This window comes from Panthera pardus, unplaced genomic scaffold (assembly GCF_024362965.1).
Source record: "Panthera pardus isolate Hobbes unplaced genomic scaffold, ASM2436296v1 HiC_scaffold_24, whole genome shotgun sequence".
NCBI classification, from domain to species: Eukaryota; Metazoa; Chordata; class Mammalia; order Carnivora; family Felidae; genus Panthera; species Panthera pardus.
In genome coordinates this window covers 95,990,451-96,016,794 of record NW_026526810.1, presented here as the reverse complement: position 1 = coordinate 96,016,794, position 26,344 = coordinate 95,990,451, and the positions used below count along the sequence as shown (strand labels likewise).

At 44.7% G+C, this 26,344-nt stretch overlaps 1 protein-coding gene across 9 annotated transcripts in view; it reads right to left on the bottom strand.

Annotated features, from left to right (window-relative positions):
* TMEM260 (transmembrane protein 260) overlaps positions 1–26,344 on the bottom strand; it is a 99,459-nt gene that overhangs the window by 14,651 nt on the left and 58,464 nt on the right. For 2 of the 9 annotated variants that reach the window (XM_019451710.2, XM_019451714.2), the window contains 3 exons: positions 25,333–25,386; positions 23,706–23,796; positions 19,616–23,360 (listed from right to left, as the gene is read on the bottom strand). In XM_019451710.2, coding sequence (XP_019307255.2) covers positions 23,073–23,360; positions 23,706–23,796; positions 25,333–25,386 — 433 coding nt within the window. In that variant the 3' untranslated portion in view covers positions 19,616–23,072. The other 7 variants (XR_002080659.2, XR_008417205.1, XM_053889443.1 and 4 more) reach the window with 6 other exon arrangements.

Genomic DNA, 26,344 nt, shown 5'->3' with positions numbered 1-26,344 from the left:
AATGAGCCAATAAATATATGACTGCCTCTCATGGCAAGGGCTATAGAGAAAATGAGTTAGTTTCAACAAAGAAAAAAATTGAGAGAACTAGTTTCAATAAAGAAAAAAGCCAGCCCTATGCCTAGTGCTGCCATAGCAAATGACCACAAACTGGGTGGCTGAAAACAAGAGAACAGTATTCTTACAGTTCTGGAGGCCAGAAGTCAGAAATCAAGATATCAGCTGGGCCATGCTCCCTCTGAAGTCTCTAGAGAAGAATTTTCCCTCATCTCCTCCTAGCTGCTGTGGTTGTTGGCACAATTTCTGCCTCCCATCTTCTCATCGCCTTCTTTCCTCTGTGTCTATCTTTGTGTGACTTCTCCTCTTCTTATAAGGATACCAGTCATTGGATTTAGTCATTGGACGCCTTAATCCAGTATGATGTCATCTTAGTCACATTTACAGAGACCCTATTTCCAAACAAGGTCACATTCTGAGGTTCTGGGTGGACATGATCATTTGGGAGCCACTCTTCCGCCCGGTACAAATGGCAAGATGTTTTTCAGGCAGATGGAGCTGTTTTCACACAGGCCCTCAGGTAGGAAAGGGCTTGGACCATTTGGGGCCAGGCAGGCTGAAATGTGAAAGGACTCAGAGGAGGGAGCTTGGAGAGAGAGACAGAGCCGGATCATGGAAGGAGGAGAGAGAGAGACAGAGACAGAGAGAGAATGAGACACCAGTGATGCAGAAGAGAAGATGCTTAAAGGAGCAGAATCCTTGAGAAGGTGGCCAGCCCAGGATTTCAGGCTGTCATGGGTGTTGGCTTGTGATGGGAGGAGGCCTCGGGAGTGGAGAAGGGGAAGATGGGCACAGACGCAGGTGGGTGTGATGGTGAGGGGCAGAGAAATCCTTTCTAATGGCTTCTATTTTCTCAGCGACATAGGAGACAGCTAAGAGGTGAGGGAAGGGGGCCGGAGGTGAGAGGAGAGAAAGCAGCTGGTTGTGTTGACTGTAAGAGACCAAGCTTCCGAGGATTGTTGGCAGGCTTGCGGTTCTCCAGGGTATGCCCGTTTCCTTCATGCCCACCGCCACCCAGCTCAGGCCACACCAGCACCTCGCTGTGACCGCAGTCACCTGCAGTCCTCTTCCTCCGGCCCTGCCTCTGCTCCCAGGCGATTCCCTCCAGTGCCACCGCCCTCATCACTCTAAATTCACAGGGCATCACGCCCCAGTTGGAAACACTTCCCACAGTGTCCCCTTGCCTTCAAGATACAATCCAAACTCTTTAATGTGGCTCTTAAGACCCCTTACGAGCTGGTCCATTTTGGCCCACAGCTTCATTTCTTGCCACGTCTGCCTCCAATTCTGCACCTCCACCGTCTGCGTCCCTTAAATGTGCCATTCCCTCTCTCCCCTCCAAGGCTTCCTACTCGCCATTTCCTGCTTCCTGCGGTAGTCTCCCTCCCGACGTGCTGGCCCCCTCCCCTCATCTGTCCGGCTAATTCTCCTCCCATCCCCGAAGCCTGGCCTCCTCCCCAGGCAGCCCTCCCTGGCATCCTCCCACGTACAGGTGAGGGGGCTAAGTGTTCTACATAATCCTCTATGCCACCCTTACTATAATGCAATTGTTTCTTTACTTATCTTTGGCCCTCACGAAGTTATAAACCCCCTAACGTACTATATCTATGTTTTTCATATTACCTGACATATAGTAGATACTTCAGAAAAACCTGTTAGAAGCACCTGGGTGGCTCAGTCGGTTGAGGGTCCAACTTCGGCTCAGGTCATGATCTCATGGTTGGTGAGTTCGAGCCCCACAGCGGGCTGGCTGCTGTCAGTGCAGAGCCTGCCTCAGATCCTCTGTCTCCCTCTCTTGGCCCCTCGCCAGCTTGCACTCTCTCAGAAATAAATAAACATTTAAAAAACCTGGTTAAATAAGTAAATTAATGGAATCATTAAAACAGTTTATGTCTACGCTGAAGGTCACAAGTAACTCAAAGCTTCAGAGCAGTTGATCTTGCTTCCCCTCCAGGCACAACGCAATTGCACTTTATTTACTTATTTTTTATTTGTTTTTATTTTTTTAATGCTTCTTTATTTATTTTGAGAGAGAAAGCACAGGCAGGGAAGGGGCAGAGACAGGGAGAGACAGAGAATCTTACGCAGGCACCACACCCAGCGCGGAGCTTGACATGGGGCTTGGCTCGATCCTACGACCCTGGGATCATGACCTGAGCTGAAATCAAGAATCAGTCACTTTTCTTTTTTTTCCCCCTTCTCCTCCCCCATGGTCTTCTGTTAAGTTTCTCAGGATCCACATAGGAGTGAAAACATATGGTATCTGTCTTTCTCTGTGTGGCTTATTTCACTTAGCATCACACTCTCCAGTTCCATCCACATTGCTACAAAGGGCCATGGTTCATTCTTTCTCACTGCCACATAGTACTCCATTGTGTATATAAACCACAATTTCTTTATCCATTCATCAGTTGATGGACATTTAGGCTCCTTCCATAATTTGGCTATTGTTGACAGTGCTGCTATAAACATTGGGGTACAAGTGCCCCTATGCATCAGCACTCCTGTATCCTTCGGGTAAATTCCCAGCAGGGCTATTGCTGGGCCATAGGGTAGATATATTTTTAATTTTTTGAGGAACCTCCACACTGTTTTCCAGAGTGGCTGCACCAGTTTGCATTCCCACCAACAGTGCAAGAGGGTTCCCGTTTCTCCACATCCTCTCCAGCATCTATAGTCTCCTGATTTGTTCATTTTGGCCACTCTGACTGGCATGAGAGAGGGAAGGAGGCAAACCATAAGAGACTCTTAAAAACTGAGAATAAACTGAAGGTTGATGAGGCGGTGGGAGGGAGGGGAAAGTGGGTGATGGGCATGGAGGAGGGCACCTGTTGGGATGAGCACTGGGTGTTGTATGGAAACCAATTTGACAATAAATTTCATATTAAAAAAAAAGAATCAGTCACTTAACTGACTGAGCCACCCAGGCACCCCTTTTTTGATTTTAGAGAGAGAGTGTGTGCATGAGCAGGGGTAGGGAGAGAGAGAGAAAGAGGGAAAGAGAGAGAGAGAGAGAGAGAGGGAGGGAGGGAGGGAGGGAGGGAGGGAGGGAGGGAGGGAGGGAGGGAGAAAGAATCTCAAGCAGGCTCCATACTTCAGCGTGGAGCCTAATGCAGGGCTCAATCCTATGACCCTGGGATCATGACCTGAGGCAAAATCCAGAGTTTGATACTCAACAGACTGGCTCACCCAGGCGCCCCTGCACTTTATATTGGTGACATCAGGGAACCACACTCTGTGCGGCCATTCAGACTCAGCTGACTGTTCAGGCTCTAATTCTCAGGTGGACTTGTGACCGTCCATCTCAAATTGCATGAAGCTTTGTGAGGTTTTCCCGGGTCTTTCTGGTCTTATCTACTTCCTGTCTCTTCTGCAACCCTTGGTCTCTTTCATTCCATTGCAGGTTATGCTTTTCTTTATAAGTGGCCTTCCAGCTTCTGAAAGCCTTGGGATTGTGTATCTATTGTAGTTTCTTGGTCACTTGATTTTGAGTTCCCAGAAATTCTTTTTTTTTAAGCTGTTCCTTTCCTGTACGTTGTCCCAGTTCTGACACTCGAGGGGCGCTTCCTACTCTGCTTTCCAGCAGCGTCCCAAGGATGGACTTCCACTCACACCCATGTTGTCCTAACATGGCTTCTCAAGTGACAATGCCGAGTGGACGATGCTCTGGGGTCTGTTTTGTGCTTCTTGCCTATGGGCAGGCCGTCTGATCTTTCTCGAAGTATGTTGATTCTATTGCTCCTGTGTGCAGACCCAATTCCTGCAGGTGGCCGTGACTTTACATCTTTAACCCATTCCATTAATGATGTGGCTGTTCCTTCTCTTACTTCTAGTCTTCACAGCAGGAAACTTCCCACCAGCTTCCATGTCATTAGTGGGTAAAATCAGCTGCCTCTTGCCCTTCCGCTCCGTGTTCTAGTTATGTACTGATTACCATCGCAGAAAGTAGACACAACACATTGATCTTTGCTAATTCCTCTATTACTAGGACAGAGGAAATAAAATAATTCCCACCCTCCCCTGCCCTTTTTGTGTTAACCTCAGTACCTATAAATTCTTACTGGAAAAATCCTGCATTACTGATTTGTCCATTTCTGAATGCACATTATTTTTATTGAAGAAAAGAAGCTATTTGTTCTTGTGTGTAGTTTGTAAATAAGCTTCTTCAAATAAAAGTACGCTTTCACCTCTGTACTTGTCGGGACTGTAGCAAATCCAATGTATTAACGTTCAACACTTACTCCAACTACCTTCTAGAATGCCTTCTGTACTGTAGAAATGCAGTGAGAATGCAGTTGTCATTTCCCAGAGGCCCTTGCAGCTAGAGTTCCAGATGTGAGCACAGCTCAGCCATTCAGATGCACTCCATGGGATTTGGGAGGCAGGAGGAAGAGATAGCCCTCGTTTCTGCACTTCGCTGGCAAGCACAGTCAGGCACATTTAGCTCCCCTGTGTCTGATCACTAGCTTTGCAAGTGTCGAAAGCAGTGGTGGGATGGCCACTTGCTGGCATGATTTCCAGAGGGCACTTGGGTGGTTCTGGCTGTAGCAGGGGCAAGGACCTCCTGACCATGGTGGCTTCCTGAAGATGACAGTGATGTTAAGGTTCTGGAGTGGAAGGCAAGAGCCGTAGCTTCCAATTTTAACAGAGAGCTTCCTTGTTATAGAAGGGTATAGCTCTGATGGTGGTCAGGTTCTGCAGAGCAGTGCTGAGGTCATTCTGGAAGGTTAAACTTGGAACCTGTCTCCTCAGTCCTTCCTGTGATCCTGAGAGCCATTTAGTGCCTTGTAACAGTCCCTTTCTAGTTTCCCTAGCTGGCACAGGTTCTGTCCTTTGTAACAGGAGCCTGACTGATATACCACAGGAGTACTTATTTGCAATATTAAATATAGTTTCTGATTAGAAAGATCTGAAGGCAGGAGAAGCAGCTGAGAGGGAAGATTTAGGCATTTATTAACAGCTGCAACTATATAGGAGCCAAATCAGGACACTTGCCATTTTGGGCACGCATGCGACTTTCTGCGACAGCAACACCTATAGGATCTGGGGGCGTGGGTGTGAGGCAGAGCCCTGGAGACCCTAAGTCTCACATTAACTTGAACCTATCCTAAAACTCAGCCCTAAATCCATAAGCCTGCAGGTCAGATTCTTCTGCCACAGCCTTTTCAATGACGAATGTCCCCTCCCCATTCTCTCCCTGTTGTCTCTCTTTCCTTGCCTCCTCTCCTGCAAGAGTCCTTCACCACCATCTATTCCCACAACATACATGCGTGGGAGACACCCAGACACCAGGGGGAGGAGTCCATTTGTAAAGAAACCTTGTGATACAAACAACACACAGAAGTTTCAAGGGAGACATGTGAACAAGGTCTGCAGTCGAGCACATACCTGGGAGAAAGCGCTATTACCCCTATGTGAAAAGCACAAAAAGGGGGCGTCTGGGTGGCTCAGTCAGTTGGGCGTCCAACTCTTGATTTTGGCTTAGGTCGTGATCTCACTGCTCCTGAGTTCGAGCCCTGCTTAGGGCTCTGCGCTAATAGCACAGAGCCTGCTTGGGATTCTCTGTCCGCACCTCCCCCCCATCACCCCCCGCCCACTCTCTTAACACTAAAGAAATTAAACATTAAAAACAAAAGCACAAGAAGGGGAAAGTGGTTCACATGGCATGGGGAGAGGCTGTCCACAAGAACGGGTCTAGGAAAGGGCAAGTCTCTTCTCTTCTGTAAGTGTCGGCTCTATTTCACTACAAGTTTCGTATCAGGCAATACTTGCTCAAGGTGCACAACTTACAGCTCAAAATGACACAGCGTGTCTCCTGACACCCTTGAACCCGCGCTCCTGGCTCCCCACCCAGAGGCTACCTCTCTGGCGAGTGCCTTCCCCAGCGCATTTTCCCCGTGGGGTGCCTCTGCTCCGGGGGTTGCGTGGAGGCCTCCGAACTGGTGGGGAAGCGCTCCAGAGGGGGACGAGGTGTCTGCGGTGGGGGGCGGGGGGTCCCGACAACCAGGATTCCAGACCCCCCCCCCCCCCCCGCCCCGGCAGTGCCTGGCCACGGGTCAGATCATGCACGTGGGCAGGACACCAGTGGCTGCCCAGTCCCGGTCACCCCTCAGGAGACGGCTGATTTGCGGGCAGGAGGTGGGCGCACGCCTTTCCTTTCCTTTACCTTATCCAAATAGGTAACGCCGTTGCCTGTTAGTTTCATTACGCTGTGCTCCGCCCTCTCCCCCCAGCTTTCCCTTCAGGTTACAGGGCTTGTGGCAGGTGTCTGTTTATGTATGTCATGTTGTTGTTCTTTGGGGTCCAAATACGTGCATCTGAGGCCGAAGACTGTTTGTTTTGTAACCTAAGTGGGCCTGCCAAACAACCCTCTGCCTCGGTCGTGGAAAGTCGCCCTATTCGGCATTTACACACGACAAATTGTGCCAGTTATCGCAGGTATTGAGAATGGGACAGAAGAAGAGACAGGGAACCTGAGTAATCCTTTGGCAAGTCTGAGTGTGACACAAGATTCTGTTCCTTCTTAGCCATTCTGTGCCTCGTTCCTGATAATTTTGGGGTCTGCTCTGTCTCTTGCTATGAGAATTAGCATCAGCAGCTTTCAGAATGACTTACCAGTTAACCCCTCCAGAAATCTTAAGACATTATTCTTTTCTTCTCCAAATTTCCCATCCCTAAGCCTTCTAATTCTCCTTCAAATTTCCATCTGTAAAGTTAATACAATCCAATAAGAAAATAATGTGCTCTTGAGACGTTGACATGCTCAGAGCCATTTTATCCTGCCCTAAAGCCTGGAAAGTTTGAATTTTCCTTAGGATAAAAAAGTAAGAAATAATAGAATAATTCACTGTACTGTAACAATTAAATCCAGCAATTTAACATTGCGCATTGGTAAATATAATGCTCGTAACAACCAAAAGTCTCCCATGTATTGACAGACAAAAACAAAGTTATAAATCTAAACCTCCTATTCCGAACCACATTCCTAAATGTAAATAAGCATCCAAGCATGTTGCTACATATCTTTACAGAAGCAATTACAAACAAGCCTTATCAGTCGCTAAGTCACCAATGCACACAACGCTTATCTGCTATGCCCTCTACTGGATAGAGTACACAAGACAAGTCGCATTATTTCCAATTAATTTTTGGCATGATCACCCTGCATCTGCTTTAGGAATGCAAGGCGTGAAATTTATAGTAGCAGGTTTAATATTCCAACCAGCCAAAATTATTTCGCTACAAGGACTTACCTTTGGTGGAATATTTGGGGTTGGATTTTTTTTTTTTAAATACATAGATTGCTTCTCCCCGTCTTGCAACCCACTGTCCAAACTCTCAAGCTGTCACCAAACTCAGTACGTGGCAGGAATAATTTCATGCTGAGTAAAATGTGTTTAATTTCACATCCTGTAAGAATAATTACTTAGCATAATGCCACTTAAAATGTATTTCTATCTGCAAATGCTAATGAAGCTACAAAAACCTGAATCATCTTCGGAAAGAATTAGGGTATTAAGGGGGCTTCTCCTTCACTCCCTCTTCTCCTGTAGTGACTGCCTGAAGAGAGAAACCAGGACCACAGGAATAATCCGAGACTAGATCCTGCTGTCTTTAAACTGGGTGTGAGTCCAGTGGCTTGCAGGGAATTTAATCCCACAGACCTCTGCTGAGCCTCCCTAAGATGCTGGAAATAGAGCCAAAGGCTCCCTGGAGATACCCAGTCCTCACCCAGGTCCCACTGGATAGGCACCAGCAGGTAGCTGAGGCCCAGTGCCAACAAGGACCACCTACCCTGATGGCAGGGCTGGGGGCAGGCCTGTGGCCTGTGGCCTTTGGCCTTAAGGAACTTGTCTCTTGATCATTGGTGTGGCCAAGTAGTGTAGACCACTGTTCTAACTACTGCTCATCTTGAGGCTGAAAGCGGTCAACAAAGAACGACAAGGAGCAAGAGGAAATAGGAGTACTTTGCCTTTAAAGAAGTTAAAAAAAGAAAAACAAACAACCTTTTTATTTTGAAATAATTTTAGGATTACAGAAAAGTTGCAAAACTAGTTCAGGGAGCTTGGGGCGCCTGGGTGGCTCAGTCGGTTAGGCAGCTGACTCTTGACTTCGGTTCAGGTCATGATCTCACAGTTCGTGAGTTTGAGCCCCAAGTCGGGATCCTCTGTCTCTCCTTCTCTCTCTGTCCCTCCCCTGCTGGTGCGCGCGCTCTCTCTCTCAAAATAAATAAACTTAAAAAAAATAGTGCAGAAAGCTCTTCAATACCCTTCACCCAGCTTCACCTAATAGAAGATCTTACTGACCACAGTACAATGATCAAGACCTAGAAACTGTTAGTACAATGCTGTTAACTACACTACAGACTTCAATGTGAATTTCACCGATGTTTCCACTAATATCTTTCTTCAGTTCTAGGACACGAGCCAGGATCCCACATTGCCTTTAGTTGTCATATCTCCTCAGTCTCCTTTAATCTGAGACACTCTGTCCTTCCTTGCCTTTCATGACTTTGATACTTTTGAAGAGTATTCGTGGAGTGTCCCTCAGTCTGGTTTTGTGTGATGTTTTCTCACAGTGAAACTGTGGTCACACATCCTGGGCGAGAGTACGACAGAAGTGCTGATTCCTTCTCACTGCTCTGTAGAAGTGGGACCTGCTCCCTTCCTGCAGGGAAGTTCAAGGAGGCAGTGTGTGGAGGGCCTCAAGGAGTCGGTGCGCCTCTAGAACCTGAGTGGTGGGTCTCAGGAGAGTTAGGCACCGAGCCTAAGAGCACCTGACAGGCTTCTCTTACCCGCCTCTTCCTTTCTCTGTTACTATGAATGGTGACGGGAGACGTGAGAACATTTCCTTGCTATAGGAAGGCAGCACCAGTGTTTTTAAGTAATCTCTACGCCCAGTGTGGGCCTTGAACTCACAACCCTGAGATCAAGAGTCGAATGCTCTACTGACTGAGCCAGCCAGACGCCCCAGCACTAGTGTTCATTTAATCCGGTGCCGATGAGATCTGCAGAAGGACAAGGGGCAGCCAGGGAAGGCAGAGTATGGTGGGTGGTGGTGGGAAAAGGTGGTGTGGGAAGAGGACCACATGGCGGTGGGTCCAGTGCCTCCTTTTGTGGACTCAGCAGGGCTCTAGATAACCTGAGAATGAGATGCAGACATCTCTGTGGGTGGGAACTTGTTCATTTGTATGGAGGGAGTGGTGGTAAAGTTTCCAATCAGCATTTGTAACAGTGAAAAAACAGGTTTGATATCCTCAGCGGGGGCTAAAGAGTAGTAGTGGTGGCAAAAAAGGACCTTTGGGCAGATTTTTAAGACTCGCACTTTGGCTTTCTCCCCCTCTGGAAATGGAGGCTCCACAGGGGACAGGCCCTTGTCTGTCTGGTCCCCCTCTCCCTCTGAAAACCCAGTACACGGGCCTGGCACCTTGTAGGAACTCAAAAAATGTTTTTCCTTTCTGTTAAGTATTTATTTGTTTATTTACTTTGAGAGAGAATGCATGAATGGGGTAGGGGCAGAAAGAGAGGGAGAAAGAATTCCAAACAGGCTCTGAGCTGATAGCACAGAGCCTGACGTGGGGCTTGAACTTATGGACTGCAAGGTCGTGACCTCAGCTGAGATCAAGAGTTGAATGCTTCACCGACTGAGCCACCCAGGCACCCCCAAAATGTTTTTTTTATTAAATGAATTCATTCATTTATTCATTCATTCATTCATTCGAAGGAGAGAGAGAGCAGTGTGAGCCAGGGAGAGGGGCAGAGAGAGTAAATCTTAAGCAGGCTCCACACTCAGCCAGGAGCCCAACTTGGGGCTCAATCCCATGACCCTGGGATCATGACCTGAGGCAAAATCAAGAGTTGGATGCCTAACTGACTGTGTCACCCAGGCGCCCCAAATGAATTAAAAAAAAAAAAAAATAAGCGAGTTAATGTAGTACTCAGGCACTCCAGTCATCCCCACTGGGAAATCTATGACTTTGTCCCAAGCATGGTTTTGAAAGCCTAGCACAGGTCCTGAGATGAGGACTCCAAGCTTTCTGCCCCATGTCAGTCCTCTAAGTGCTGTGAGAAGGTGTGTTGGGAGGAGACTACTCTTTGAGAGGTCTCTGGGACTGACAGACTCCACACTGTTTGGGGGAAGGTAGAAACAGATCAAATGTATAGATGGCAACATCTAAGTTTGGAGACAGAAGGCAAATGGTAGTAGTTGAAGCTTCCTTCCTGGTGGACCATGCTCTGGGGAAGCCAGTAGGAAGAGGGAAGGACCATTGTGGCACTGGGCTCACACGGGATGGATCACACTTGTGTGTGTGCACACACATGTTCACATTGAGACATTTCCCTTATCGATGAGACTGATTTCATTTCTTCATCTGCTCAGTGTTTCTTGGTTACTTTCTTTTAATTTCCAGTCTTCCATAGAAGTTAAATAGCACATTATTTATAATTATCGTTGCAATTGAAATTGAATTGTCTATTTCATGCTTTCCAGATGCATATTTAGGGAGGACTTTTTAAAAAATTTCTTTTTAATGTTTATTCTTGAGAGCGAGGCAGAGCATGAGCGGGGGAGGGGCAGAGAGAGAGAGAGAGAGAGAGATACAGAATCCGAAGCAGGCTCCAGGCTCTGAGCTGTCAGCACAGAGCCCGATGGGGGCTCGAACTCACGAACTGCAAGATCATGACCTGAGCTGAAGTTGGATGCTTAACCGACTGAGGTGCCCAGTGCCCCTAGCGAGGACTTTTTCAAACATACAAGAGAGAAGCAAAGCAGAAGGAGGCTCGTTACTCATTTTACTCAGGTGTATAAAATGGATGAGAGCTGGTGTTACCGGCATGTTAATGAAAGCAACTGGCATTGTGAATAGTTGCTACGTGCCAGGTACTCTTCAAAGCACTTTATACATATCGACCCACTTCATCCTTGCAGACATATCATCAGGTGAATCTGTTATATCACCCACTGTACAGGGTGTATATACCCACTGTATATACCCAGGTTATATCCCCACTGTATGGAAAGGGAAATTAAGGCACAGAGACACTTGCTCCAAGCCATCCAGCTAATGAATGGCAGAGCTGGGAGTCCAGCTCTGAACATGGTACTGTCCAGTGCTTCTAGTGCAACCCAGAAAAGGCCTGTGCTTTCTGGAACAGCCTGTAACCTGGGAAAGTGAATGGAAGACTTGGGAAAGACTCCGTTTCTACTCTCTGCTCTTTCAGGGACAAAATGAGCCCAGCAGGCACACATCCTTACGTGTGCTTCTTCGTGCAGGCAGTCAGGACCCGAGCCGCCCTTCCCTCACTGGAAGGCCATGGGGTGTTCCTGCAGGAGACTAAGTGCGGTTACGGGGACCTTCAGGGATGAGACGAGGGTCTTTGTGAAGGTATTTATCTAATCCTGTGACAATCCTGCACTCTAATAAAAAAGGAAGATAGAATCTCCATCTTTACCAAAATTTCATGAAATTGCTTTAAAGCAAAGTTCTGGTTTTGTTTGATTCTTGTATAGGTCACACATTTTGCTTTTTTCACAAGTTACCTTGTATTAGCTCATAGTATTCGACAGATTTAGGTTCTGTGGATCAACTCACTGTTCAGAACGCACATGCAAAAGGAGAAAAGTAAGGTCACATAAATGTTAACCCTGTGAAATAGGTCGCCTTTGTCAAACGCCCAGGGGGCACGCAGCGTGGTTCGGGTGGTCTCTGTCTCATGGGTTATACCAAACTTCCTCGCCTCCCAAAGAGGAAGGCCAAACTACTTTCAACTCTCACAACTCAGTGTGGGAAATTTAGGTGATTTCAGATCACTGAAGCCATTCAGTGGATACTAATTGGAATTAGTTGTTTTGTCAACAACAGTCATAGTTATTGATATGACTATTATTATTGTTTATAGAGTTTTACAAATCATATATAGTCAAGAGCCAAATTTGGAAGAAATCACCATTACCTAAACACTGAATTGGTAACGTTCACAATTAGAAAACGAAACCGTTAGGTCTTCAAAGAGGAATCTGCCTTTCTGGACACTTAAAAATATTTAATAGAGTGGCTGAACCAAACAGGATAATCATGGACACTGGCTCCCGATGGCCTTGGTTTCTAGGGAGAAGAGTCTAATTCGCAATCAGTGAACATTCCAGGGGAGCTGGGACATATTTCCTTCTGTAACACACAGAAATACTATTATGTTTTGAATCCTGCTTCGGAGGGGTAAGGAATATATAGATTAATGCGACATTTTTTCAATTGGAGTTTCCAGTAGCTGATTCAGCTGGAAGGTAATTTATGCTAACAACTTCCAAGATTTTAAAGCGACTTTTTCTTAACACACGAAAACCTTTTCATTTCGGTGTATGTTCCTAAGTCCAGAATGGGTAAGGAAATCCTCTGCCAGAGACCAGGGATACAACTGACTCTGTCTAAAACGGAAGGGGAAGAAAAGAAATTACATCCCAGAGGTCTGGAGAAGGGGAAGAAAGGAACTCAGTGGATGGCTTTTAAACCGTGTCCTACAACACAGTTCTTGGTTTTACATACCATTTGCCTCTAGAAAAGTTTATCGTAATTTTAATAGGGCCACATCATTTGGGGACTTTAATGTGACACACAGTTGACAGCGGAATGCAGCGGTTTTAGTGGACTGTGATGGAAAAAGGGGAAAGTACACCAGATTGAGCGCAAAAGCTCATGTTCTCGTCCCAGCACTGCCATGACCTAGCTGTGTGATATAAAGCAAGTCTCTTAGTGCAGGCGTCACTTTTCTCATTCATTAAACTAGATTACTTGTGCTAGTTATACTAGATGATCCCTTATTAGCTTTTTTGGCATTAACGGTCAATAAAGTTGGGTAAATTCTCCACGGCCAGCGGCTCTCCAATTTATTCTTTACTGTGATCCACAACGAGAAGTACCTTTTCTATTATGACCCAGTTCACATACATGTATAGATTTATATATAAAGGTCTTACACACACACGCACACGGATATATAGTATGATATATGTGTTATACGTGTAACCACATACACATGTATAGGAAATGAAACTGAAAGTTTCATCAAAGAATACCCTTGTCCCCTCAGATGCATCTTGATATTTGTATTCTATTTCATGAAGAAAGAGATGGTCAATTTCCACTAACTTGACTTCATGACCCAGGATGACAATCACCATGACTAGGCACAGTCCTGCACTGTGTGGAACAGCCTCAAGGCGAATGCAAGGTGACCGCATAGGCTAGTGGTGAGAATGCTGACCACTGAAAGGAAAATATAAAAACAGTGTAGATACCAGTCCACATATTGAAGGAATGTATTCTAATTTTAGTAAAAAAAGTTGTGACACACTAAATAAAAACAACCACTAGGTACAAGTACTCTCCCATCAGTGAACTTTCCCATTTTTTTAAGTAATTAAAAAAAAATTTTTTTATGTTTATTTTTGAGAGGGTGGGGGAGGGGCAGAGAGAGGGAGACACATTCCGAAGCAGGCTCCAGGCTCTGAGCTGTCAGCACAGAGCCCGACGCGGGGCTCGAACTCACAGACTGTGAGATCATGACCTGAGCCGAAGTTGGACGCTTAACCGACTGAGCCACCCCAGGCACCCCTTAGGTATTTTTTTTTAAGTTTACTTATTTATTTCTTTTGAGAGAGAGCAAGTACATGCGGGGGAGGGCTGAGAGAGAGAGAGAGAGAGAGAGAGTCAGAGAGAGAGAGAGATTGAGAGAGGACCCCAAGCAGGCTCCACACTAACAGCGCAGAGCCCGATGTGGAGCTCAAACTCACGAACCGTGAGATCATGACCTGAGCCGAAAACAAGAGTGTGACGCTTAACCGACTGAGCCACCCAGAGCGCCCTGAACTTTCTTGTTTTTAAGTGATGCATAATTGAACTTTCGGTTTTCAATCTTTTTTTTTCCCCAATTATTTATTTTTTTATTTGAGAGAGAGAGAGAGAAAAAGAGAGCGAGCTCAAGCAGGGGAGAGGGGCAGAGGGAAGAGTGAGAGAGAATCCCAAGCAGGCTCCCCACTGTCAGCAAGGAGCCCAGCACGGGGCTCAATCTCAACAACAGCGAGATCATGACCTGAGCTGAATCAAGGCAGCTTAACTGACTGAGCCACCCAAACACCCCTTCATTCTTTTATAGACAAAACTTCTTGAAACTTTCTCTCACCTGTTAGACTGGTTAACTCTTAAATCAAAGGAAACCTAGAGCTTTGGTCAATGAATCATCTTCCATTTATAAACAATTCCTTTTAGCGTTTTCCATAGCTTTTGCTAGAGTATTTTAAAAGAGCCCTTGTTTCTTATATATTAACTTTTAAAAGCACTGTTAATAATAATACAATAATATAATGCTTCCCTTCTATTTTCGGAACCTATTTTGAGGGAAGATACCATAAGAAGATTCCAGTCCTTGTGTCTTTTACCCTGTCTTCACATCCTAGATCACCCTCTGTTGGAGTTTTTGAGTTCACGTCTTGGCATGCCAGAGTATCCTTGGGATTTCTGTCACGATGCTCATGAATCTAGGGTACCAGGTGACACCTGTAGGTCCCATCACACCATAAGCCAATGATGAGAAAACTGGGTCTCATTTCCCAAGCAGCGTTCCCCTTTTGGCTTTAATCGCTCACACTTTCCCATACAAGCAACCCCCACAGGTATTAAGGGTATTTTCAGTGGTTCGACTGCCTAGGGAATATTTCATTTAGGTGAGAAAAATCTCAAAATGTCTTCTTTTTTAGAAGGTTACATGCAAAATAACCCCTTGTAAGGTAACACTTCTAAACACAAGATGATCATGGTGTGCATATTTTTAAAAACAGGATATAATGTCCATTTATTAGTTTAAAATCTGTACATAATACAAAAATAACTGATTGATATAAAGATTACACTGCATCTCTTGTACTTCTTTCGCCCGATAACTACTTACACAGATTTACAACAAATTATAAACAACTGAAATTATGAAAGGGTTAAATCTCAGATTTCGATTTCTATTGATTGTTACAATGTTATTTAACGCTATCCTCCCCTAATGGCAAGTAAGTACAGGACTGGAGAATACCGGGCCGCTCCAGAAGCTGGATCACTGGGATGGACACCATCCTCTGTGTTCCATCCATCTTGTGAAACTTTCTCAACCTTATCAACTCAACTTTTCTAACATCATCACAGTACCTATGTTATTGAAAATTAACCCCAACCATTCATGCTTTGGATCTGCACAAAAGATCCAGATAACTCCACGTATAGGTCAGTAATTGTAGGCTTCCTGTTTATAGTTTTAGCACCTCTACCCATCTCTCCCCCTGACGTTTTTCTTTTTGCAATAGGACATAAGCTAACCTTCCCAGTACATATAATTTCCACCAGATATACATTACATTGTTGAAGAGCAATCAGAATTTTTTTCAGAAAAATCCCTTTCTCAAGATATATTCCTATTAGTTTGCTTTCCTATATCCAGGTAAGCACATTGTGTTATTCCTGAGGCTTTTTTTTTTATACCATCCTATGCTGATCCAAATCAAACAGACCTTTAGAGGGTACTGACAATGACGTCTTCATTAAATATGATCGCTGCTAAAGCTTTAGCTCCGTGTTTGCTCTGTAATGCTGTGCCAAGATACGGCCTTTAGATGTTCCCAGAATCCCTGGAAACGTGACTTATTTGTTTGTGAGCACAAGCTTTAGAGTGATTTTTGCAGCCACAACAAAATATGAGGATGAATCTTTCACTGGGCTGGAAATTTTGTCTTTACCCAACCATTGGGCTTGGAGCCACTTAGAAGAAGAGGACTACTCTACATTGGTGCAACTGTAAAACATACCAGCATTAAAACAGAGCAAAAGGATTTGCTCTAACAGCGAATTTTCATTTCTTCTGAATATTAAAAGTATTAACATTTCTAAATTCCAATGGCTATTGGTGGGAACTGTAAGGAAGGCCTCACATTGTAACTTTCAAAATACAAATTTAAAAAGCCGGTCTTCATATCCTAGCCTGATGACTTAAAGAAATCAGCAGGGTATCAAAAAATAACCCTAACACTCAAAATGGGCTTTGTTTAGGTATCATAAAGGCTAAGTCAACATAGTGGTTCTACCCTAGGAAGATGGCCAGAGATAACATTTCACAATTTCTACTAGAAGATCTCAAGAAAGCATACTAGTAATTGATGTCCTTCCAGTTTGGCTTTATTTTGAGTAATAGGACAAAAGCACTTTAAAAAAAAAAAAAATGAGACCTCTGAAGAAAGCAAAGGAAAGAGGAAAGTCGAAAGTAAGAACCAAGCACAGCTCCCATCAGTGGGAGTGCGGCTGGGGGGCTTTGTCAGAGGGCTCGGAGCCACAGTCCCCTTCCCTGCTTGCCTCCCGTGTGCGCCAGCCTCCGCGCCAGGCAGGAGGGCACTGCATCGCGGGGAGAGGCAGACAGTTTTGTCGGCTCCCACTTGCTCTTCAGGCCAAAGTCCGGGCAGAAGTTGGCCTTATGGGGTTCCTGTCGCCCTGCCAACCCGTGGCACTCCAGGGACATTGCTAGGAGAATCCTGGCCAAATCCTGCATGAGAAGTCACCTCCTTCACATTGTCTTCCATGTCGGGGGGTTAGACAAAAGAGACCCCTTCTGTCAGGTTTTATGGTGTTTGTGCACCAGCCGGGGAAAAGTATGAGAGAGAAAAAGAAAGCAACTTGTTTAACCTCGCACAAGAGAAAGGAGAGAATTCTTCAAAATAGTTGATCTGGGAATGAAGCCCAACCTCCCCAAATCTCAGTTCAGTTTGCTATTTTTTCATTTACTGTTGGTTTTTAACAATTTAAATAATTATCACCCTATCTACTTGGGGCCATCATATCATTGCTTTCTCAAAGAGAGAGTGGTCCAAAGCCATTGTTGCCCAAGTACCGTCCAGAACAAATCTATGCACCATTTGACAACAGTCAGCACACAAAGCATATTCAGACGTATATATGTAGCACCACAGTACAGACACAAATAAGCCCATCTTCTCGAAGAGACTTTTATTTGCCGTTCTTAAGGCCATGAACAGGAAATACTACTTTGAATGAGGTTCTTCTGACGCCATGTGTATATAGACGCCCAAATGCATTTTCACATCCACCTGTATAGAGATGTTCAGAAACAAACACGATCATCTCACACATGCACGCGATCTCTTTGCTGAACCAATAAAAACAATGCACGTCCAGGAAATGTTTATTCGAATTTTACTGTACCTTTCGTAAGCAAAGTGGAAACCATAATCTCACATGATTTCTTTCAAATGGATAAACTTAGACAATTTATCAATGCCTCCTTAAATTTTTACACCACACTGAACTCCAACAGGTTTTTGTTTTAAGGTAAACCAGGTTTTCGGTTCTTCCCCGTGGAGAAGTTACTTTCAAGTCAGTGAAAGTTCTTGGCCCATGATTAAAAGTCTTTGCCAATTAGCACTCAACAACTCCAATTCATTTTTTTCTGGTTCAAGATGAGTAGGAGCCTAATAAGGCTGTGATAAAAGGGCAAAAGGCACTGAGAGCCAAAAGCGGATTAATGAGCTCCTCCGTTTATTTGTCTTCCTAACAGCTGAACTGTTACAACTATTGACACTCTTCAAAAGGTTCCGCTCTGAACCCTGTCCAGGCACTGCAGGCTCCAATGGACATCTTCAAATCCAGAGAATGGAGGGGCAAGAGCTTCCCCTGTGTGATGCCAAAACCAACAAAGCCCCATGGATCAGGTAATGAAACTTCAGCTTTTCCCCCTTTGAGATTTATTTACTGGCAGCTGACAAGGGGCAAATTCAGCTCGAATTGTGCAGTCAAGGCCCTGTCAAGCTTTGAGAGGCACCCTTGTCTTGAAGCACCTTCATGACTGGCATTTCACTCAAAAGCCCTCGGCGCTGGTCCTTAACAGCTTATGACATCACAAAGGACACTCCAGACAGATGCCTACATGGCATCCTGCAGCATTTTAAAAGAGAATTAGTGGTTTTAATTATGGTCGTAGTATGAAAGGGAACCATGCAAGCTCCACAGGAGACCTTTGATCAGACCCTTTTGCTAGTACAATGCCACGGAACTGTGACTATTCCTGGTAAGGGGCCTTTTCTTGCTGAATGACTCACCAGTGATCTTTGAATGCAGACAAGCTTCTAGCCCTCCCTCTTCATTAGTGAGCATTTCTATACAGGGGCCTATATAGCGCTTGGAGTCTAGGAGCTATACAATTGGGGGGAAAAGAATCCCTACAGATTCTGGCCTCTACTTAGGAAGTGCTGAAGGACTCGGAGTGACTTTATTCATTAAAACAGGTTGCTATTAATTAACTGTCATAATAAAATAAAGAACTATTATTTGCATTTCTTACTATGTTCTCTTTAGTAATATGTATAAAAGATGCTTGTAACAGAAATGAATTTATTGAACAACTTCCCCCATCCCCCCCACCGCCCCCCAATCCCCGCCTTTTTTTTTTTTTTTTTTTTGCATTTTGGCCGCAGGAGCTTACTAATTATTGGGCCCGGATTTATGAATCCAAATAGAAGTAAAACATAAATATAAAATTAAGCAAGGAACTACAAGATTCTTTTTATTTGCCACTTTATGCAACTGAGAGAAAGCAAACAACAGCTTAGCTTTATTTTTTAATGATTTCAGAGAATCATCAAAGACAATAAAACCCCAACTTTTTTCAAAATATCACTGGGTTGGTGTTTAGCTTGAAGTGTGAGATTATGTAATAACCAGAGCTACTCAAAAAAAAAAAAAGTATTTTAACTTGAAGAAGAGCAAGATTCACTCTTAAAAAAAAATCGCTTTTTGGGAAACAGAAAATGTGTCTTTGGTCTGGTATGAATGTTTCAAGAATTTAACCTCAGAACGGATCCCAGTAAAAGGGCCCTTAAAAAGATCCACAATCGATATTTAAAGTATATGAAAATAACCCATTCTCTTCTAGCATCCAATCAAGCACAGTCATTAGGTGAAAGACGGAGGAAGTAGGAAGGTTTTTCTGAAAGATTCTCACTGAAATGCTAATTTGGTAACACTGGATAAACAGAATTTGCATAGGGAGCACATGGCAGTAAGGAGCACAGTGTACTGAACAGTATACTGCCTCTGAACAGTATACTGCCCTACCACGTTGCTGATATCTGGGAGCTGACTCGGTCTTCGAGTTTTGTGTACAATTTCTTTTCTTGGAGGAAAAACTTTTGGACTTGGGAATTTTGGAAGCGGGAGGATGAGCAGGTTTTTCACATTCTGCTGCCTCAGACATTTTTCTTATTCCTCAGACTCTGCAGTTCTTTTCTCAGGTGCTTTAGAGCAACTAAAATATCAGGCAGCTGTGGATCATTCCTTGCTTTCTGAGTGTAGAGACGGAAATGTCTGATGGTTTCCGATAACAAGACTTCAGGGTCTGAGTCTCCTGCCCGAAGGCGTAACATCCGCTCACAGGCGATGGCATAGTTCTTGTGCCAGTTCACCGGGTGCTCCTTTCGTAAATAGACAATCTCCTTATAGAGCTGAAAAACGGCAAAAATGTTGGTATTCCATTGTTATCCCTTGACTTTTTTTTTCAAAAACCAGAAAACACAGAGGAATTAATAACACAAGGAAAAAAAAATCCAGGCGGACGATAGTCAAAATCTAATCATTGCTAGGCCATGCAGAAAATGCAAGAATGTTACTGTAATTATGACAGTGGCAGGAGGCAAATGTACTTCATCTAAAACTGCTTCTGGGGTTTTCGGATGTGCAGAGGGAACCTAAGACACACGGTGTCAGGACATAATGCTCTTCCTCCAGAAAGATGTTCTGGGAAAGGGATTTAGTTCTAATTCATGGAAAGCTATTTACTCAACAGGCAGAAAGGTTGAAACTCTAAATTTAGCTGTTAGAGGAAAAAAAATAGCTTTCTTTAGAAAACTGCATGGAAAAAGAACTTGAAGGAATTTAAATTTTGACCCTCATTTTCACATAGATTTCTCTCTACATTAAAAACAACAGTAATAACAATAGCAACAATAAAACAGCTCAAACAAATCCGTCATCGAATAGGCTGGGCGTAACAGAATTTAAGAGATGTCCTCACGGCGAGATGCTCTTTGGAGCACCCTATAATTATAATTTTAATAGTTAACACTTTGCCCACAGGAATCAGGAATTTTGTTTTTCCAACATCAGAGATAGCATTAATCGGACAGAGCTGGAATCTTTGGTATTGAGTTTTCCAGGGAAAAACATCAAAATTCAACAAATGAAAGACACAAATCTGCACAACGGAATATTAGACTTGCTTATTGGGAAATTTCACAGCCTTCCTGAGGACTGTCAGATTGGACTCGGATGTACAGGAACTTGAGGTCAGCAGCAGACTCAACGCGCAGAACAAGCAATGATGCTTTTCTACAGGCACAAGGGCTTTTGCAGTTAGAACTGTATTCATCACATCATTCAGCTGAAAGGAACCCAACAGGTTATCTACTGGCCCGACTTCTACTCCAGGGCAGATAAATGCATATGTCATCTTGGTATTTACTAACCTTTAGTCTCCAAGCTGGCCTTTTTTTTTTTTTTTTTAAGTTTATTATTTTGAGAGGGAGAGAGAGTGAGAGTGAGGGAGGGGCAGAGAGAGGGAGAGAGAGAAGCCTAAAGTCTCCGTGCCGTCAGTGCAAAGCCTGGCTCATAGCTCAAACTCACCAACCGTGAGGTTATGACCTGAGCTGGTATCAAGTCAGATGCTTAACGGACTGAGCCACCCAGATGCCCCCAAGCTGGCTTTTAAAGCAGTTGGCCCATGCGCTTCTTTCACTCCATAACAAAGGAAACAGTCACCTCGCACTTGCATGTACGTGGAAACTGTGACGCTATCTTCCACTCTTCCATTCTCTTGGTCAGTTATCCAATGTTTCCCTGTCTTTCCTCAGGTTTTTTTTTTTTTTTTTTTTTTTTTCTCTGTCTGCTGCTTCTTTTTCCAAGCCTTGCTGCCAGGCACAAAGCAGGCACCCAGGAACTGTTCAGAAAACGGTTCGGCTTTCAGAATCCCACCTGGGTTCTGGAGTTCAACACAGAGGCCAGCCCTTCAGTGAGCATTTCCCCAACGGCTCAAGAGGATGAGAGGCTCGCTCATGACCTCCCTGTTACAGTCATTAGATAACAGAATGAACATACCACCCGTCTCTCGAACGCTTTGTTACCGACACATCATCAACTTCTACCAGGTGGCCCGTTAAGCCACGTGTGCTGCATCTTAAGAAGCCGGTCATTTCTCATCACATGGAATTACGTTTCCTCCTCTATGTGAATGTTACCGTGACATTAGTCTTAGCAGACTGTATTCTATTTAGTGGGGACACCAACTTATCGAATGCATTCCTAAAGCTAATGGGGATAGTCCCTGCTCCCCCACTACACCTGAACTTAATGTCTCCTGAACTGAAAGTTCTGCATCAGCTATTGAGTGGAATACTATAAATCATGACAAAAATGTCTTACACCTAACAAGAACGTTCTTGAAATACCGGTACTGGGGGGGGTGGGTTTGTGTTGACCCATCAAGTATTTGACTTCATTTGTCTTGCAAACAAAGTCACATATCTGGAGGCATATGCAAAGAAGACACCCACGGACTTGTGTCCACTGGAAAGAGTAAAGCTTCCAGGTCCAAAGGGACAATGAATCCGTGAATTAGCTTCAGTGGCGCCCTAGCAACGGTGGCCATGGAACAGGTCACTGATGAGAATATGAAGTATCAGTAAGTCTCAGGGATTTCTCCCAACTAAATACTATTTGTTTTTCAAGGAATCACAGGGTATGAGAGATGAACAGGATATGACATGACCAGGGCGTGAGAGATAATTAATAAAGCTTAAAGCCCACTTCTATTTTTAGAAAAAATCGAGGCCTGGAATGCTTAACTGACTTACGGTTGACAATTAGTGGTGGAGTAGGCCTTGAACCTGGATCTTCCAAACGCCAGACAGAACTCCAGCTTGCTGCCTCCTGCAATCGATCCCTTGCTGTCCTCGAGTGGGCACCTCGGAGGGTTCTGCCTTTGTCCCTATCGACTGTCCTTCCTCGCCCACTCTCCCACTACCCTGCCCACAGTCTGTCTGGCTAGCTCGTCTGAGCTTTCAAGATGACACTCCAGTGACATCTCCGAAGACTTCCCCCTCCTTCCTCACCACCCCTCGCCAGGGGGGTGTACTCACGTACAGTGTGCTGTTCCCACAGCACCTCTGCAAGACTGAATGTAACCGAGGACTCTACCTTCTGTCTCCCTCTCTAGCCTGCTACCTCTTTGGTAGCAGGGACAATACTTGGCCATCTCCAACACAATATTTGGCACAGACTGGGCGATCAATAAGCGCTCTGTGAGTAAATGAATAAATGAACAATGAACCCACGATCACAAAATTTAGGAGTAAAATGAGTCCTACGGATTGGACGCTGTGTGATTTTGACTTAGCTCTAAACCACTGCCCTGGTGAGTAGACCCACAGCACCTAGAGGCTGCAGAAACACCTCAGGTGCTCACGTATATGGCTCCCGGGCTCTGGTCTCACTGGCCCATGCCAGGACATCTGTTTCCTACATAGTAGGCTCCAAGATGATCTCTGAAGGTGTCTGAGGAACCCAGGGCTATAAGTCACAGAAAAGAAGGGGCTCATTAAAACGGAGCAACAGCAAGCCTGTGCTCCACCCTCTCTTTTCCCGTCAGTGAGGACCGCCTGCACAAGAGTCTGTGTGTGGCCGGGCCATCTGAAGGTTGGGCTGGCTTCAGTCAGAAGACAGGGCCACAGTCAGAAGACAGAGCCTCTTGCCAAGACCCTTTATCTTTCTCATGAAATCCCACCCAGCCAGGAACCTATCCTTTCGAGTGCAGCCAGGGTCATGACTTTTGTCTAGAGGGCAAACCTGTCAGAACTTGTCTGGTGGTGACTGTTTCCTGTTCCAATGGCTTCCTATTAGTTTTCTCTGCTGTTGTAACAAATCAGCACAGACATAATGGCTTAAGACAGTATACATTTATTATCTTACCCTTCTGGAGGTCAAAATGCATAAAATCGAGGATTTTGTAAAAGCAGCAGCGCTGTGTTCTTCGAGGAGGCTCTAGAATCTGTTTCTTTGCCCTTGGTGGCTTGCAGAGGCTGCCTGCACTCCCTACCTTGTGGCCCCTTCCTCCCATCTTCCAGGCCAGCCACGTAGTGTCTTCGAATCTTTTCCTCTGACCTCTGCTTGCATCATCACGTCTCCTTCTCTCTGACCCTCCTGCCTCCTTCTTAAAAGGGCCATGTGATTATGCTGGGTCCACCTGGATAATCCAGGATAATCTCCCCACCTCAAGATCCTTAACTTAATCACATGAGCAAAGTCCCCTTTGTCACATAAGGCCGTATATTCACAGGTTTCAGAGATTAAGACATGGACATCATTTGCCAACCACACCGTTTACTTTAGACATTATTTGTGATGTACGAGTAGTTTTCCATTTATACTGCTTTATAAAAGCCAAATAAAACTAGAAACAAAAAAGTAAAAACTCTACTGGGATACACACTCCCTCCGTTCTAATCCCCACCACCTTCCTCCCAAATATATTTATATATATAAAAATGGAACTTACGTTATATGCGTGAGTGTAGAGTTGAGCCTTCACATTTGGAGGTACGTTTGCTGTTTCTGCCAGGTTAAAGATGAAGAACGGGGTTTTCATCCTGGGAGTGCGGGGGTGGGTGGGAATCTTCATTAAAACCATGATGTCAAATTTCACACGTACAGCTACATCGACCAGATTTTTCCACTGATAAGGAACACACCAAACCCTTTACTGCATGGTTTGTACCTCTCCCATATTCACAGAAGTTTATTCTGAACCAACAGCAACTCCTTCTTTCCCCACTGCCAACACGCTGCATCCGCACTGCTTGCCAAAGCTTTTAGAAAAAAAGCTTAAATTCATCATCGCTATTATACATCATTTCATTCTTCCTCCAGATGCACATTACTGTCATGCAGGAGCAGCCAGGAAGGGGGAGACTTGCTGAGTTTGTCAGCACACCCCTGAAGGGACCCATCGCCACGGCTCAGGCCACGTGTGACTAGTTCTTCAAAGGTAGCTGGACTCTTTGACTACATGCACTCATCCAAACTGTATTCAGCACGCCAGTTAAATCAATACCTGCCTGAATAATGACTTGCTTCCTTCTTTTAGGTGATTTCTCCCCCAGCTTTCCTACATTCAGTCACAGTAAAGCGTTGTACAAACATACGGTGCGGTGCATCTTTGATCAGTTCTTCAAAGCAAGTATTTGTCCCTATAGCTAAGCTGATAACTTGAATTATGCTGTTTTCTGGCTTTTCAAAAAACACTATTGCATAAACCACAGTACATCTATTTTTGTAATTGCTATTTTGGAGCGGTATTTCTGGACACTTTTTTTAAAAGCTCTTTAAACTTATGTAAATCCTTTATATCATAACTCAATCCTCGGTGTGGAGCACAGTCCCGGGCTCAGATTGGGCACCCTTCCTTTGCTGAAGGAAGTACTTCCTATGTACTTGGTATCACCCTCTGTATACCATTTAGGACTTTCATATTAATATCCAGGCCAAAGTCTGTTAGCGTTAGAGATTTTTGAATGTTTCAAAATAATGGCAGTCAACAGCATCACCACAACGTGTTCCATACAGGCACAACAGGAAAGTATAGCATCTAGGACGTTGATATTCAAATCTGCTCCCTTAGACTGTGAGCCCCTCGAGGGCAGGAAATGTGTTGTATTCATATGTGTAGCTTCCAAGCCTGGCATGGTGTCTGGCCTCTGGGAAGTATTCAGCAGGTGCTTAATTAAATTAGCACATTCCACATGGATCCAGGGCAGTATTAACTGACTCTCAACAATTACACTCGCTTTGGTTTACTCGAGGCGGAGAGCACCGGAGCACAGTGCTGTGCCTGAGTCAGGGAGATGTGAGTTTCATACTCCCATCACTTGCAGCAATCTGGCATTGGCCAGTAACCTCTCTACCTCCAGTGTGTTTCTTTTATAAGATGGGGATAAAAGTAACTTCTTCATAGGTTGTCGTGAGGATGAAATGGGATAATTAATGTACAATGATTAGCACAACGCCTCAAACAAAAGGACTGCTCATAAATGTTATTTTTATCATACCACTGACCCCCTACCCTACTGGCTGCTTCCCCACCATATGAAAAACAGACCACAAACACGTAAGTGTAGGATAGTCACCTTGCTTGCCACATCTCTTCGTTGGCCACAGATTCCCAAGAAGATGGGTCAAACCTGCAGTTACAAGAAAGCAGTGAGAGTTTTCTGCAAGCTACATTTATTGCTACAGGCAGGTATGGAATCCTTGTTTTATAATCTTACAAGGCAATAAAATAGGTTGGATCTTGAAGTACTGATAGGGATGGAAATAATAAACTTATCCTAGAAAAGTCTGATCCTTAGGAATTTGAAATTTTGGTAAATGTATTCTTAATCTGCATAATGAGCCCCGGTGCCTCATGGGAGCAAACGAAGGATTAGTGGGAAGAGGCTGGAGGCATCTGAGGAACCAGCTGTTCCCAAGAACTGCACGATGGGCAACAGGGCAGAGGCGAGGCCTCGGTCACTCTATGGACACAGCTAAGAGCCAAATAGCTGTGAAGCTAGGGGATAAGCTTGAGAGAGGGGACTCCTGGCTTTGATAAAAATCACTGCTGGAGCCAGGACGCTGCTCAAAGAACAATGGCTAAACCATCTGCTGGATTTTGACTTCTCTTAATTAAATTTCTTATTATGTGTCTATTTTGATGGAATGGAAATAACGAGTGGTGTCCTGTATTTGTACTATGGTCACTGTTTGCAGAAAAGGTTATTTTCTTTCTTTTTTTTAAAGTAAGCTCTATGCCTAAGGTGGGGCCCGAACACACAACCCCAAGATCAAGAACAGCACACTCTACTGATTGAGCCAGCCAGGTGCCCAGAATAGATTATTTTCTAACTCACAATGGTCATGGAGTGCTTTTTTTTTAATATACATATGTAAGTTTATTTATTTATTTTGAGAGAGAGTGAGCAAGTAAGAGCGGGGGGAAGGTCAGAGAGGGGGAGAGGGAGAGACTCCCATGCAGGCTCCCAATTGTCAGCATGAAGCCCACCATGGGGCTCGAACTCATGAACCATGAGATCATGACCTGAGCTGAAATCAAGAGTTGGACACTTAACTGACTGAGCCACCCAGGCGCCCCTATGGAGT